The sequence below is a fragment of the Hyalella azteca genome, unplaced genomic scaffold, assembly GCF_000764305.2.
Source record: "Hyalella azteca isolate HAZT.00-mixed unplaced genomic scaffold, Hazt_2.0.2 contig11040, whole genome shotgun sequence".
Lineage (NCBI taxonomy): Eukaryota > Metazoa > Arthropoda > Malacostraca > Amphipoda > Hyalellidae > Hyalella > Hyalella azteca.
Genome location: NW_025941052.1, coordinates 202,847 through 216,420, shown reverse-complemented (window position 1 = coordinate 216,420; position 13,574 = coordinate 202,847). Strand labels below are relative to the sequence as shown.

Genomic DNA, 13,574 nt, shown 5'->3' with positions numbered 1-13,574 from the left:
CGTCATCAATAGCGGACCCCGTCGTAACTGCTATACACGTCTATCTACCGTCGGCGGCACTAACATTTCTCAACTAACTCTTAGTCAACATGGAGCTCGTCACGTTAGGAGGTTGAAATTAATGCTGAACCGTTCGTAGCGTGGCGCCTCCTGGGGAAGTCGCTATACTGAATGCATAGTAAACAGTCAATTTCCAATCGACCTATTAAATAATTTGTAAATTCCTGGCTTCAAAAATCTACTGAAAAAGTATTTCTTAATGAAACCATCGTTTTAAATTACGTCATAGGGGTGATAAGATGTTTTATACTTTTGTTTTAATGGGTCCAATATATATATATATATGGTGCATTTGCCTGAATTTTCAACGAGGCTGATAAAGTGAATGAAAAAGAGAGGGAAAACAACAAATGATAAATTAAGCTAAAAATTTTAAACTAAAGTGATTGTATCATACGCATCAAACGAATACACGCAAGATTTGTTAATGATTTATGAACCAAAGATCGGTAAAACGAACAAGATAGTCTTCCGTTTTCCCAAAAATCATAAATGCCACCACGAAAGGTTGTAGGTAAGGCACTGCATTTTTGCCTCAGTTAATTAACGATACCGAGGACAAAAATTGTCGCTCATTGAACTGTTATACCTCTTTCGATCTAATAATCTAGTTGTAACTGTGTTCACATGTCTAATAAACTATGCTAATTAACAAAATCTATTCAGTTCAACGGCAAACGTATCTATTCCTCAATTTGCTGTATGATGGTTCATTTGTTTTTAGTTAAGTAGTTGATAGTATGATAGACTTGGAGCCCAATCTAGTAAGGTGTCCGAGATGGTCGAACGTATAGACGTAAATAAAACTGTGGACCTGCTGTACGTGTTTTATTTCCGTTGCTGTTGACGTTTTTCCCAGTGAGAGCTCAATGCGGCAAGTTATCTGCAACTCCTGTAACTTCGCTAATTGGATTTGTTAGTATCGAATTGATGTTACGAGTGTTGGTGCGGTGTGAGTGTTGGCAATCAAAATGACTATATAAATTCTCACTACAAGAGTTATTTATCGGTGATCTCGATGGGAGAGGGAAAAAAGTATTTAAATAATTTTCGACAAACTCAACTGCCGCCGTTCACTGTCAAAGCCGCCCCAGAGTGATAGTTGAGCTGGTTCGTCAGGCGTCTAGTTCTAGTTATATTATAAATTTAGGGAACCTTTCAGTGAGATGTAAAATTAGCTTGACGCGGAAGAGAATGATGTAATGTCACACTGATTCAGTATCAACATCACGTGACCGAAACCGCTTATAACGACGTTCGTCCGTTGGCGATAGGACCATGCATGTCTATAAAAGAACATGGCACTTGTGCAACAGAGAACTAGTTTGCAGCTGGCGCGACCGTCTCTGTAGTGGGAGTACGCTGGTCTGACGGCCGAAGGTGATTGCTGTGTCCCATTGTGTGCTCGTTTCTTTGTAATGACTCGGTTAGCCCCAAGTTCCCAACTAAGTTTTAGCAAGTCTAAAATAGAAGGCGTCTTTATTTATCCCACTCAGTAGTCGAAGAATTCCTGACCTCAATTTGTTCCTATAAGATATATTAATCAGGGTGGTTCTTTTGACCTTGCCCCGGTAACAAGCGCGGCACCGGGGCGTGCGATATAGTGTAGTCTACCACAGACATTTTAGCTCTTTCGCGTATCAGTCGTGTCTCTAGAGTCTAGACGGTGACAGATAGTTTTATTACCGGCTCTAATTTTGTAACTGGAGAAGATTGGTGCGGATTACTGTTCTTGTCTTCTGTTGAATGCGTCATTTAGTCGAAAGATATGTTCGTTCGTTCCTCTAGATTCTAAGGTGTAATATATAATTATATATGTCTCACTATCGTTTGATCATGTTCACAAGCAGAAATCGCTTGTGTTCAGTTTAAGATTATAGTAATATGCTCAGTAAATTTTTTCATATCCTAAGGTTAATATATTTAAGTCTCCAATCGTTTGGTCGTGTTCACGAACAGATCTCGCTTGTGTTCAGTTTAAGATTATAGTAATATGCTCAGTAAATTTTCTTTCATATCCTAAGGTATAATATATTTATGTCTCCTATCGTTTGGTCGTGTTCACAAGCAGATATCGCTTGTGTTCAGTTTAAGGTTATAGTATTATGCCCAGTAAATTTTTTTATATCCTAAGGTATAATATATTTAAGTCTCCTATCGTTTGGACGTGTTCACGAGCAGATATCGCTTGTGTTCAGTTTAAGATTATAGTAATATGCTCAGTAAATTTGTTTCATATCCCAAGGTCGATAATATATTTAAGTCTCCTATCGTTTGGTCGTGTTCACGAACAGATCTCGCTTGTGTTCAGTTTAAGATTATAGTAGTATGGTCAGTAAATTTTTTCATATCCTAAGTTATAATATATCTACATCTTCTATCGTTCGGTCGTGTGCACGAGCAGATATCGCTCGTGTTCAGTCTAACAGATTGACTCCTAAGATGACTCCTATGCGTACCAAGAAATGTATTTCTCCAGGAGGCAGTGGTACATAATTCAGGTTGCCTAAAATCGGCCAAATCCGAGAAAAAAAGGCCAAAAAAGGCCGATAACTCAATATATACTCGTTTATTTGTAGGTTCCGCTATAAAAATTCCATTTATTTTCTTTTTGCAGCATTTACATTTTAATTAGGAAGTACCCCTATCATAAATTTCAGCCGGCCAACGCAATTTTCGTTTGGACGTGTTCACGAGCAGATGTCGCTTGTGTTCAGTTTAAGATTATAGTAATATGCTCAGTAAATTTTTTTTATATCCAAAGGTATAATATATTTAAGTCTCCTATCGTTTGGTCGTGTTCACGAGCAGAAATCGCTTGTGTTCAGTTTAAGATTATAATAATATGCTCAGTAAATTTTTTCATATCCTAAGGTATAATATATTTAAGTCTCCTATCGTTTGGTCGTGTTCACGAGCAGAAATCGCTTGTGTTCAGTTTAAGATTATAATAATATGCTCAGAAAATTTTTTCATATCCTAAGGTATAATATATTTAAGTCTACTTTCGTTTGGTCGTGTTAACGAACAGATCTCGCTTGTGTTCAGTTTAAGATTATAGTAGTTTGCTCAGTAATTTTTTTTTATATCCTAAGGTATAATATATCTAAATCTCCTATTGTTCGGTCGTGTTCACGAACAGATATCGCTTGTGTTCAGTGTAACAGATTGACTCCAAAGATGTACATATGCGTACCAAGAAATGTATTTCTCCAGGAGGCAGTGGTACATAATTCAGGTTGCCTAAAATCAGCCAAATCCGAGAAAAAAAGGCCAAAAAGGCCGATAACTCAATATATACTAGTTTATTTGTAGGTTCCGCTATAAAAATTCAATTTATTTTCTTTTTGCAGCATTTAAATTTTAATTAGGAAGTACCCCTATCATAAATTTCAGCCGGCCAACGCAATTGAGAAAAACTAAATCACGGAATTTGTCAGGAAAAAATGACCGTCTGGCAACCCTGCTTAAAAACAGTACAAAAAATGAAATAATTGTACAAGATGAAGCAATCGTAGTCAACGTGTTAAGATTATAGTATTATGCTCAGTAAATTTTTTTCATATCCTATGGTATAATATAGTTAAGTATTTTTCATATAATAAGGTATAATATATTGATGTCTCTTATCGTTTGGTCGTGTTCACAAGCAGATATCGCTTGTGTTCAGTTGAAGATAATAGTAATATGCTAATTAAATTTTTGCTCATTCTACGGTATAATATATTTAAGTCTACTATCGTTTGATCCTGTTCACAAGCAGATGTCGGTTATATTCAGTTTAAGTAAGAATACTTTATGGTATAATATATCTAAGTATCCTATCATTTGCTCGTGTTTATAAACAGATATCATTTGTGTTCAGTTTAAGCTTATAGTAATATGCTCAGTGAATATTCGAATATTCTGTGATATAATATATTTTAGTCTAGTATCGTTTGATCGCATTCGCAAGCAGATATAACTTGTGTTCAGTTTATGATAATAGTGTTATGCTCAGTAACTTTTCTATATTCTAAGTAAAGTATTTTGGGTTGGTTCCTTTGGTTCAAGGTTCGTGGGAGACAGTATTGGAATGACGGTTTCGAGGTTTAGTACTTATTTACCGGTTTCTGAAATAATTTTAAAAATTCTATAAGGAACACATTTAAATAACGACTTAATTCATATTCCAAATATAAGTAAATCGTGAATCATATATAAACAAATTACTAATGAGTTCTCACCATATCATTAGAGCTAAGGCAGAAATAAATCTCAGGTGACAGACGACTCGTAAAAGAGTTTGCGAATACAAGAAAGCTTGTACTCTAGAGTGGTCGGACTCAAGAAATGCGGATGCTTTTATATTCTATGAAATAATTTATTTAAATCTCTTATCATTTGATTGTGTTCACAAACAGATATCGCTTGTTTTTAATTTAAGATTATAGTAATATGCTCTGTATTTATATATTATAAGATGTAATATATATATTTCTCACTATCGTTTGATCATGTTCACAAGCAGATATCGCTTGTGTTCAGTTTAAGATTATAGTATCTTGTTCAGTAAATATTTTTCACATCCTAAAGTATAATATATTTAAGTATTCTATCGTTTGGACGTGTGCACGAGCAGATGTCGCTTGTGTTCAGTTTAAGATTATAGTAATATGCTCAGTAAATTTTTTTCATTTCCTAAGGTATAATATATTTAAGTCTCCTATGGTTTGGTCGTATTCACGAGCAGATATCGCTTGTGTTCAGTTTAAGATTATAGTATTATGCTCAGTAAATATTTTTCACATCGAAAGGTATAATATATTTAAGTATCCTATCGTTTGGACGTGTTCACGAGCAGATGTCGCTTGTGTTCAGTTTAAGATTATAGTAATATGCTCAGTAATTTTTTTTTTATCCTAAGGTATAATATATTTAAGTCTCCTATCGGTTGGTCGTGTTCACGAGCAGTTATCGCTTGTGTTCAGTTTAAGATTATAGTAATATGCTCAGTAAATGTTTTTTCATATCCTAAGGTATAATATAATTAAGTCTTCTATCGTTTGGTCGTGTTCACGAGCAGATATCGCTTGTGTTCAGTTTAACAGATTGACTCCGAAGATGTACATATGCGTACCAAGAAATGTATTTCTCCAGGAGGCAGTGGTACATAATTCAGGTTGCCTAAAATCGGCCAAATCCGAGAAGAAAAAGGCCAAAAAAGGCCGATAACTCAATATATACTAGTTTATTTGTAGGTTCCGCTATAAAAATTCCATTTATTTTATTTTTGCAGCATTTAAAATTTAATTAGGAAGTACCCCTATCATAAATTCCAGCCGGCCAACGCAATTGAGAAAAACTAAATCACGGAATTTGTCCGGAAAAAATGACCGTCTGGCAACCCTGCTTAAAAACAGTACAAAAAAAAGAAATAATAGTACAAGATGAAGCAATCGTAGTCAACGTGTTAAGATTATAGTATTATTCTCAGTAAATTTTTCTCATATCCTATGGTATAATATAGTTAAGTCTCCTATCGTTTGATCGTGTTCAGAAGAAGAATTCGCTTGTGCTCAGTTTAAGATTGTAGTAATATGCTCAGTAAATATTTTACATATAATAAGGTATAATAAATTGATGTCTCATATCGTTTGGTCGTGTTCAAAAGCAGATATCGCTTGTGTGCAGTTGAAGATAATAGTAATATGCTAATTAAATTTTTGCTCATTCTACGGTATAATGTATTTAAGTCTACTATCGTTTGACCCTGTTCACAAGCAGATGTAGGTTATGTTCAGTTTAAGCTTAAGTATACTCTATAGTGTAATATATCTAAGTATCCTTTCGTTTGCTTGTGTTCATAAACAGATATCACTTGTGTTCAGTTTAAGCTTATAGTAATATGCTCAGTGAATATTTGAATATTCTGTGATATAATATATTTTAGTCTAGTATCGTTTGATCGCATTCACAAGCAGATATAACTTGTGTTCAGTTTAAGATAATAGTGTTATGCTCAGTAACTTATATATATTTTAAGTAAAGAATTTTGGGTTGGTTCCTTTGGTTCAAGGTTCGTGGGAGACAGTATTGGAATGACGGTTTCGAGGTTTAGTACTTATTTACCGGTTTCTGAAATAATAAATATAAGTAAATCGTGAATCATATATAAACAAATTACTAATGAGTTCTCACCATATCATTAGAGCTATGGCATAAATAAATCTCAGGTGACAGACGACTCGTAAAAGATTTTGCGAATACAAGAAAGCTTGTACTCTAGAGTGGTCGGACTAAAGAAATGAGGATGCTTTAACATTCTAAGAAATAATATATTTAAACCTCTTATCATTTGATTGTGTTCACAAGCAGATATCGCTTGTGTTTAATTTAAGATTATAATAATATGTTCTGTATTTTTATATGTAAAAGGAGGCATAGAAGGGACGGTCATAATTCTGACCATTTGATCACAAATATTTTGAACTACTGCAACGTCCCCGTTATTTTCTCCTCGCTGTTATGAAGGTGATATTTCTCCTGTTGTTTCTGCAGAATAACACAGCTCCGAATTAAGGGCGGTGTTCTGAAGCGGTGCTAGACTGCAAACTGGCGAGTTCACTCTCAAACTGTGCAGTGAATTGCTCCATCTGCAAGAGCATATAATTTGTGTTACAATTAACGTTTTCTTATTCCTTGAATCCTCGCCTTTACTAATACAACTGTAACAAATGGGACAGGGTTATCAAGGACCACTTATATCAATGCCCTCGACAAGGGTCTAGGACTCTAGGACCTGAGTTACGATGTTTCTCCTATATACCGCCTTCTAGTTGTAGTTTCCTCGCACTCCCGTCACATTACGGTTATATTTTTTCCCAGCATCGATATTATTCAACAGCTTGATTAGTGCATCGCAAAGAGGAAATATTATTTCGATATTTGAACTGATTGTCACTCATTTTTCTGAGTGTTCGTACTTCAATTCAATGCTAAAACCTTTACATAATGTTTAAATGACCAGAAAATTTGTAAACGACAAATTCTACAATTACTTGAGAGTGCTAGTTTAATCGTATCGCGTCCAGTGTGACTGATCTGTAACTAACCGATGTTTGGGCCGTACAATATTGAACGAGCAACCAACAACCACGAGAAACTAGTGCCACAAATTAGCAAGCGATCCGAGATGGATATCTTCTAACGTACCTATAGCACCGAAAACGCAATGGTTTCGATGCCACCCTCCAATCATAATGTTGGTCGATCAGACAACAGCGAAAAAATTACAGAAGCAAATTAGGTAACGCTGTGCGAATCTGAATAAATTGAGTAAATTTAAATTGCATCAGTTTTGCAGGGCTAAATGAAGAGTCACCTCTGGCGCGGTCGCCGCCAGCCCAACGTCGGCACTGAGGAAGAGCCGTACTCCACCGGCGTAGCTTAGGAGCCCCAACCCCGCCCCTGTTGGGTCTCTGTCAGGCACCCAGAAGCCCAGGCTCTCCACACGGTCGCCCCACAGCCGTACACTTTGCTGGGGACCTATAAATATCATTTTATTTTTGTTCAGGTGTACTCGAATATGTGAATACTATGCCATGGCGAGTTCCCTCCATGGGCAACTTGTTCATAGAGTGCTTGGTAAATGTATTAGAATTACTGTTTTTAATTTCATTCATGGAAGCTCGATGTGTTGTTATCATCGAAAATCGTCTTACATAAATTAATTCTGACAGCACAGATGTGAATTTCTTACCGGGAACGTTGCTGGCGCCCATGGTGATGCCCGGTAGTGTGAGGATCTTTCTAGCCAGGAGCGCAGGCAGCAGCGCGCAGAGGGCCGTGGTCGTGTGGTAGCCCGCTAGCAGGCCAGGAGCGCTCTTCATGGCATTGCATGCCATCTGCTCAGTCATTGCACTACGTTTATACCAACGCGTGATTTGAGTTATTCAGCGCTATCACAGCAAATATTTCCTATTTATCGTTTGCTTAGAAACAATTACATGCTGTTATTGAGTGTGATGACTTCAATGCCGCGAATAAACATGGCCAAAATTGTTCCATTTGCTCAGATTGATCAAAATTTTGACACTAGAGACTACCTTTACGAGATGCAGTCTTTGGCAAGGCGACGTGTCGGGCTTGGGCAATGGAAGTTTCAGGTTAGCCATGATTATTTTGTTCACCAGAGGGTTGGATTCGTCAACATCGTGATAGCAGATCGGCACTACGAGCGTCACAGTGGAGCCACACTTGCTGGGAATTTCAAAAGTATAGTCTTATTATTGCTAAATATTTAAGTAAATGTTTTATATTGGCTTGCTATGAGCTAAAAGAACTCACCTGCCATGGAAGGTGCGTGAAAAGGCCGCCGAGACGCAGCTCATGAGGACGTCGTTGACGGTGCAGCTCGCCGCCATGCGCACCTGCCTCACTGCATCCAGCGACACGGGGCGTGACATGAAGTACATCTGAGCCGAGTGCGGGGAAAACTTGCTCTAAACACAGTTAGTACATATTACATAACGACCGTATGCTATTCTGTGATTAATTCTAACCCAAAGATTCATACGGAAGAACTTCAAGCCTGGGATCACGATCGCCGTGCGGCTCACTGTTATTGCACTTATTCTAAAACGTAGAAAATATCTAATAACATACGTTTATTAACTACTTTTTAAAGACAACACTTCCAAAGAATACAGTATCTCCAATCTTACAGATGTAGAATGAATTTCTCATCTAATTTTCGAAAATTAAAAAAAATTACCTTTTCAATTTTTTAAATATATATAAATTTTTTCAATATATAAATTTTTTTCAAAATCATTTATTCTGTCAATTGATTCGTGCATTGCCTCTGATTTCACACAAGTATGCAAAATTTCAGATCAATTAGACAGGTAAAAGTGTGTCAAATATCAGTTATAAGATTTGTAGCTGACAAAATTATTTTTTCAATTTTTTTAATATTGAAGAGAATTTTTTTTTTCATTTCTAAGCATATTTATTTTGACATTTGATTCATGCATTGTCTCCAACTTTACACAAGTGTGCAAAATTTCAGATCGATAGGATAAGTAGAAGTGTATTAAATTTTGATTACAAGATTTGTAGCAGACAGACAGACGAACATGAAGTGAAGTTAAAGAGAAGTGTTGTAAAAATCATTGAGTCTCGCCGTTGTGCGATAGCATTATTATTTTCTTAATTTCTGCAACTTGAAGTCATGACGATCGTAATCATGAATTGGAATGTAATAGAAATAGCTAAATACTTCTCTAAAACTAGGAATTTTCTATCTGTCCAAATCTTGAAACAGGCGGTCGTGCACATTTGAAACAGGGAAAGCTTGAATGAAAAAGAAAAAATGATTGTTACTAAGTTCATATTATGCTATATTAAAATAATTGGATTGGGTCATTGCTTGCTCAACTTGTAATTGTTCACCTATTAACGTTTACCTGTCCAATTAGTTGAAGTTCAGAACACCATGATTGGAACAGTGAGTTGTGGGCTCGAGACCCCACAACTTACTAGTAAAACAGGTTTTTCAGCTAGCTGTAAAAATTATGCGATTAATAGAATCTGGGACAGACATGCTATTCTTCTCTTATCAACACGGATACTACTATTACAATATTATTTCCTAATAAAATCTTTCTTGTCTCTGAAAATCTAGAACAGGATGACCTAAGAAAGGAATGATGGGTAGAAATAATCTTTTTTATACAAGTCACTTATTTATGACGCCACTGCACAACTGCACCATCAGACTATATATAACGCGCCAATCACTTCAATGCACCATACCACTGCTTCATCAGACCACTGCATCATCAGACCACTGCATCATCAGACTTCTGCATCATCAGACCACTGCTTCATCAGACCACTTCATAATCAGACCACAGTTTGACAAATTCTGGCAACTTGGAGTAGCGAACAGGAGTGGACGAGGTGTGTTTGGATTTGCTTAAGTACTTTTTGAAGTCTTTCGATAAAGTTGATCATAGAGAGCTGTTCAAAAACATAAGACTTCTACAATTTATTGGCGTGGATCCACAACTTCCTCAGCGACAGATCGGAAGGGAATGAAGCGAGGCGCGGATGAGCGCTTATCATTGGAGCAGTGACATATCGAACAGCCCCTAGTCAACCATGGAACAGCCCTATCCCCTTCCTCGTACACATCGCCGACAAACGTGCAATTTACGTGAGCCACGCCTCGTGCAAGTGAGCCACGGTGATGACGTTGCAAGAGAGCTACGGTGAACACCGCTACCTAGCAGGAAATCTTTCCTAGTCTGCGGACGCTGTGTAGTGAAGATACGCACAAAAATTGGTGGTTTTTGCTATCAGTACGAACATTGATTTGGGAAAAGAAAGATTTTATTCCTGTCTCTTAAATTTGGATCGACAGCAAAGCTAGTGGGTTTGGTATTCAAGCTATCGATCGCAGTGATATCTTGCAGCCGCTCAGTAGCAAATGTTACTGACAAAAGAATATCTAGAAACCTTCATCAAGCTATCACACTGCATAAATATATCGATTTGCAGTGCGATAGCTTAACGTTATTTTTCCAGGTCTTCTTTTGTTCTTAAATCAAATCTTCATCATTGCCACCAACTTAGGATCTTGTTGGTCAGTTTTATTTTTTTATGATTTCGTGACTCGGTTTGATATACAAGTTTACATCGATGGACTTGCAGCGTTGATTTCAAATTATATTTTATATTTAATTTTTTCAAGCGACTCTTGGAGCTTGCGTTAAATTTTTTTCTTCTGATTTTTAACTGGTAAATTCTTTCGCGCTGTTATGTTCATTTAACGTTTGATACATATAATTTTTATCTAGCACTGCCGCATCTCAAAATTGCAATCGTAAAATTCAATATTTCTCGCTAGCGATCAAGACTTTACATACTTTTACTTACTTACATTACTTACTTTACTTGCTTAAATTCCTCATATCAAACCTTGGTGCCTGTCAGTGGTCGTCCGTACAGAGGGTTCTTGTCGAAGTTACAGAGCGCCTTCAGCAGCTCCTGGGGCATCATGCATGCCGACCACATGACATCCAGAGCTCTGCTCGAAATTAAAACTTATAGGCCATGGCTCGTTGTAAAATTTTAAGTTATGAGTTTTTGTGTCGAATCCAATCACGTGATCTTGATCGATAACGTTACGCTGTTTTGAATTATTTGATAATTAACGCTTGTCAAGAACAACGTCAAATGTATTGTGGTTAATGTTAGAGCAATCTAACAAATTTCTTATTAGAATCAATAGGAACGTACTGTAATAGATTCTTACCTGAAAGTTTCACGTTCGTTGGTCAAAATAAATTCAAGTTTCATAAGACTTATCTGGGAATTCACTTCCAGTGACCTACACGATTCACTCTCAAAATGAATGCCTGATCTGAATAAAATTACATAGATGTTAATTTAAGACGTTATAACTTGGGGTCCATATGACTGGACCCCGTGCAGTCATATCATATCTGGACCCCGTGCAGAGTTCAATTTTATTGCTGTTCTCCCTTTATTCACGACCTAATTCACATTTACTAATGTGTAATAAGTAACGTTATTTCTAGTTGATTGGATAATACCTGAAAATTGTAGTCTTGTTTGTTATAACAGCCCCAAATAATGGTACGTGCCGACATACGTTGACACTTACATATAAAAACGTATATTCGAACAAAAGAATAACTGCGCGAGAAACTCACCCCACTTTTTGACGCGGCCGAAGTGTGGTGCTAAGCAACGCTCGCTCCGATTCGTCAACCAGCGACTCTGTGACGAGCCTCATGAGACTCACCCCGTCGGCGATCGAGTGATGAAGCCTCACCACTACACTGTACCTGTTACACAAAGCGACGTAGGCTGCCTTTATTTCCGTTTGGAAATTGATCCGTGTGAAATATGCACTCAAGAAGTGTAAATGCAATTTAGGACTGTTCTGCGTTTTTTAAGTGATCTTTTATGTTCCTGGTGTTGACCTATCGAAGATTTTCGAAACGAGCACGCTTGTAAGATGGCAGTACTTACTTGCCATCCGGACTTGCGTTACTGTGAAGCAAGACGATTTCCCATTTAGGTCGATTTTCGTTCATTTTCTGGCATCCATAATAGTTTATATAATGAAGGGCAACAGCTTCGGCGGCTCTGCATTTCTGTTCCTCGTTCATTTGCTTGTCAGAATTCACGTCTTTTGTGAACTTACGAGGATCGTTCCAGACATAGATGTGCTTTCTTATGTCGAATTTGGGAGCGTCTTTCCAGATGAAATAGCCATATTCAATGGTGAGCAGCTGCCTAAACTTACGGTATGTCGGACATCCGTTCGATTCCTTGCGATCCAAAACGCGTGATTGAATCAGAGCACGTATTTTGTTTATTGATGGCTTCCCTGTAAGAATCATGAACACGGTGATGAAAGGACGGCTTTTCGGAGTCTCAGATCCCCAAATAGAATCAAGAGCTGCAGCTTTGGATGCCGTTTTTCCATACCTAGACTCCAGTCGCTTCTCGATGATGCGAACTGCGGTGCCAAAAATAACCACAGACGTTACAACTATTGGCAGACAGACGATGATTAAGAAAACACCAATCAAAGCCTTCAATAACTCTTTGAAGAAAAACTCGATTTTTTCAATGCATGCTAAAGCTGAGCGAAATGTTGGAAAGGAAATTAAGTGTGGCTGCAGGGACATCTTCCGTGGGACGAAGATCGTCAACAGGAACAAGACACTGTCTAGCAGAGCCACATTATGGAGAAGGTAATAGGCACTAAACCAAGACAGCAATGGTGGATTGGGGTCTGGTTGGAGTACGACATCCGCAAAGCTAACATCGTCAGTGAAATTAGAAAAATCTTGCACAAATGCATCGATGGAATTTCCGGTGTCAGATCTCGTCCTTATGTCCAGAGCGGCAAAACATTGCTCAGAGAACATAATAGTCTCTATGAAGGATGTATTGTGATCAACCGTGTTAAACTGAGACAACAGAGGTGAGTTCGTTCTGAAGGTTGGAGCGGGACTGACTTGGGCTCACATAACAGCGAGCATAAAGAAGTTAAATCGCATTAGCAGCTCCTAGCTCTTGCCCCCAGGAAGACCGAGAAGCGCTACGGCCGCCATCTCCCCCTCTGTGCTGACGTCAGTTAGTTAACGGCTTTAATTAATTACCCAGGTTTCCTCATAAGATATAAATTATTCACGCTTATTTCCTGCGTTAAAATTTTATGTTCAAATTAAAATTGTACACAGAAAACGATTGTTATTTACGTATGTGTACGTCCAGAACCTTCCGTCTATAGAGAAGAATTATCACATAATCCTAAACCGTATGTCAAAAATTTTGTATTGTTACCTGACTACCTAAAATAAAATTATTATTGTGATCACGCACATCCTCCAAGCTGCATTAAAAATATCAATAGTGCACGAATACTCTATGTTACATAAATTAACTGCATTTTGATTACAATTAAAAGGCATCTCTTTAATAATAAC

At 37.3% G+C, this 13,574-nt stretch overlaps 1 protein-coding gene across 2 annotated transcripts; it reads right to left on the bottom strand.

The window, feature by feature from the left end:
- Nucleotides 1-6,425: 6,425 nt before the first annotated feature.
- Nucleotides 6,426-13,079, bottom strand: LOC108678533 (putative diacyglycerol O-acyltransferase MT3848). Of its 2 annotated transcripts, none has more exons than XM_018166985.2 (8): nt 12,106-13,079; nt 11,784-11,918; nt 11,026-11,134; nt 8,389-8,516; nt 8,148-8,301; nt 7,802-7,946; nt 7,424-7,587; nt 6,426-6,695 (listed from the first exon to the last, which is right to left on the bottom strand). In XM_018166985.2, exons 1-8 carry the CDS (start codon nt 13,011-13,013, stop codon nt 6,618-6,620), a joined length of 1,821 nt encoding a protein of 606 aa, XP_018022474.1. In that variant the 5' UTR covers nt 13,014-13,079; the 3' UTR covers nt 6,426-6,617. The 2 variants fall into 2 exon arrangements, with proteins under 2 accessions (XP_018022474.1, XP_018022476.1); XM_018166987.2 differs by having other exon boundaries at nt 8,148-8,298.
- Nucleotides 13,080-13,574: the final 495 nt, after the last annotated feature.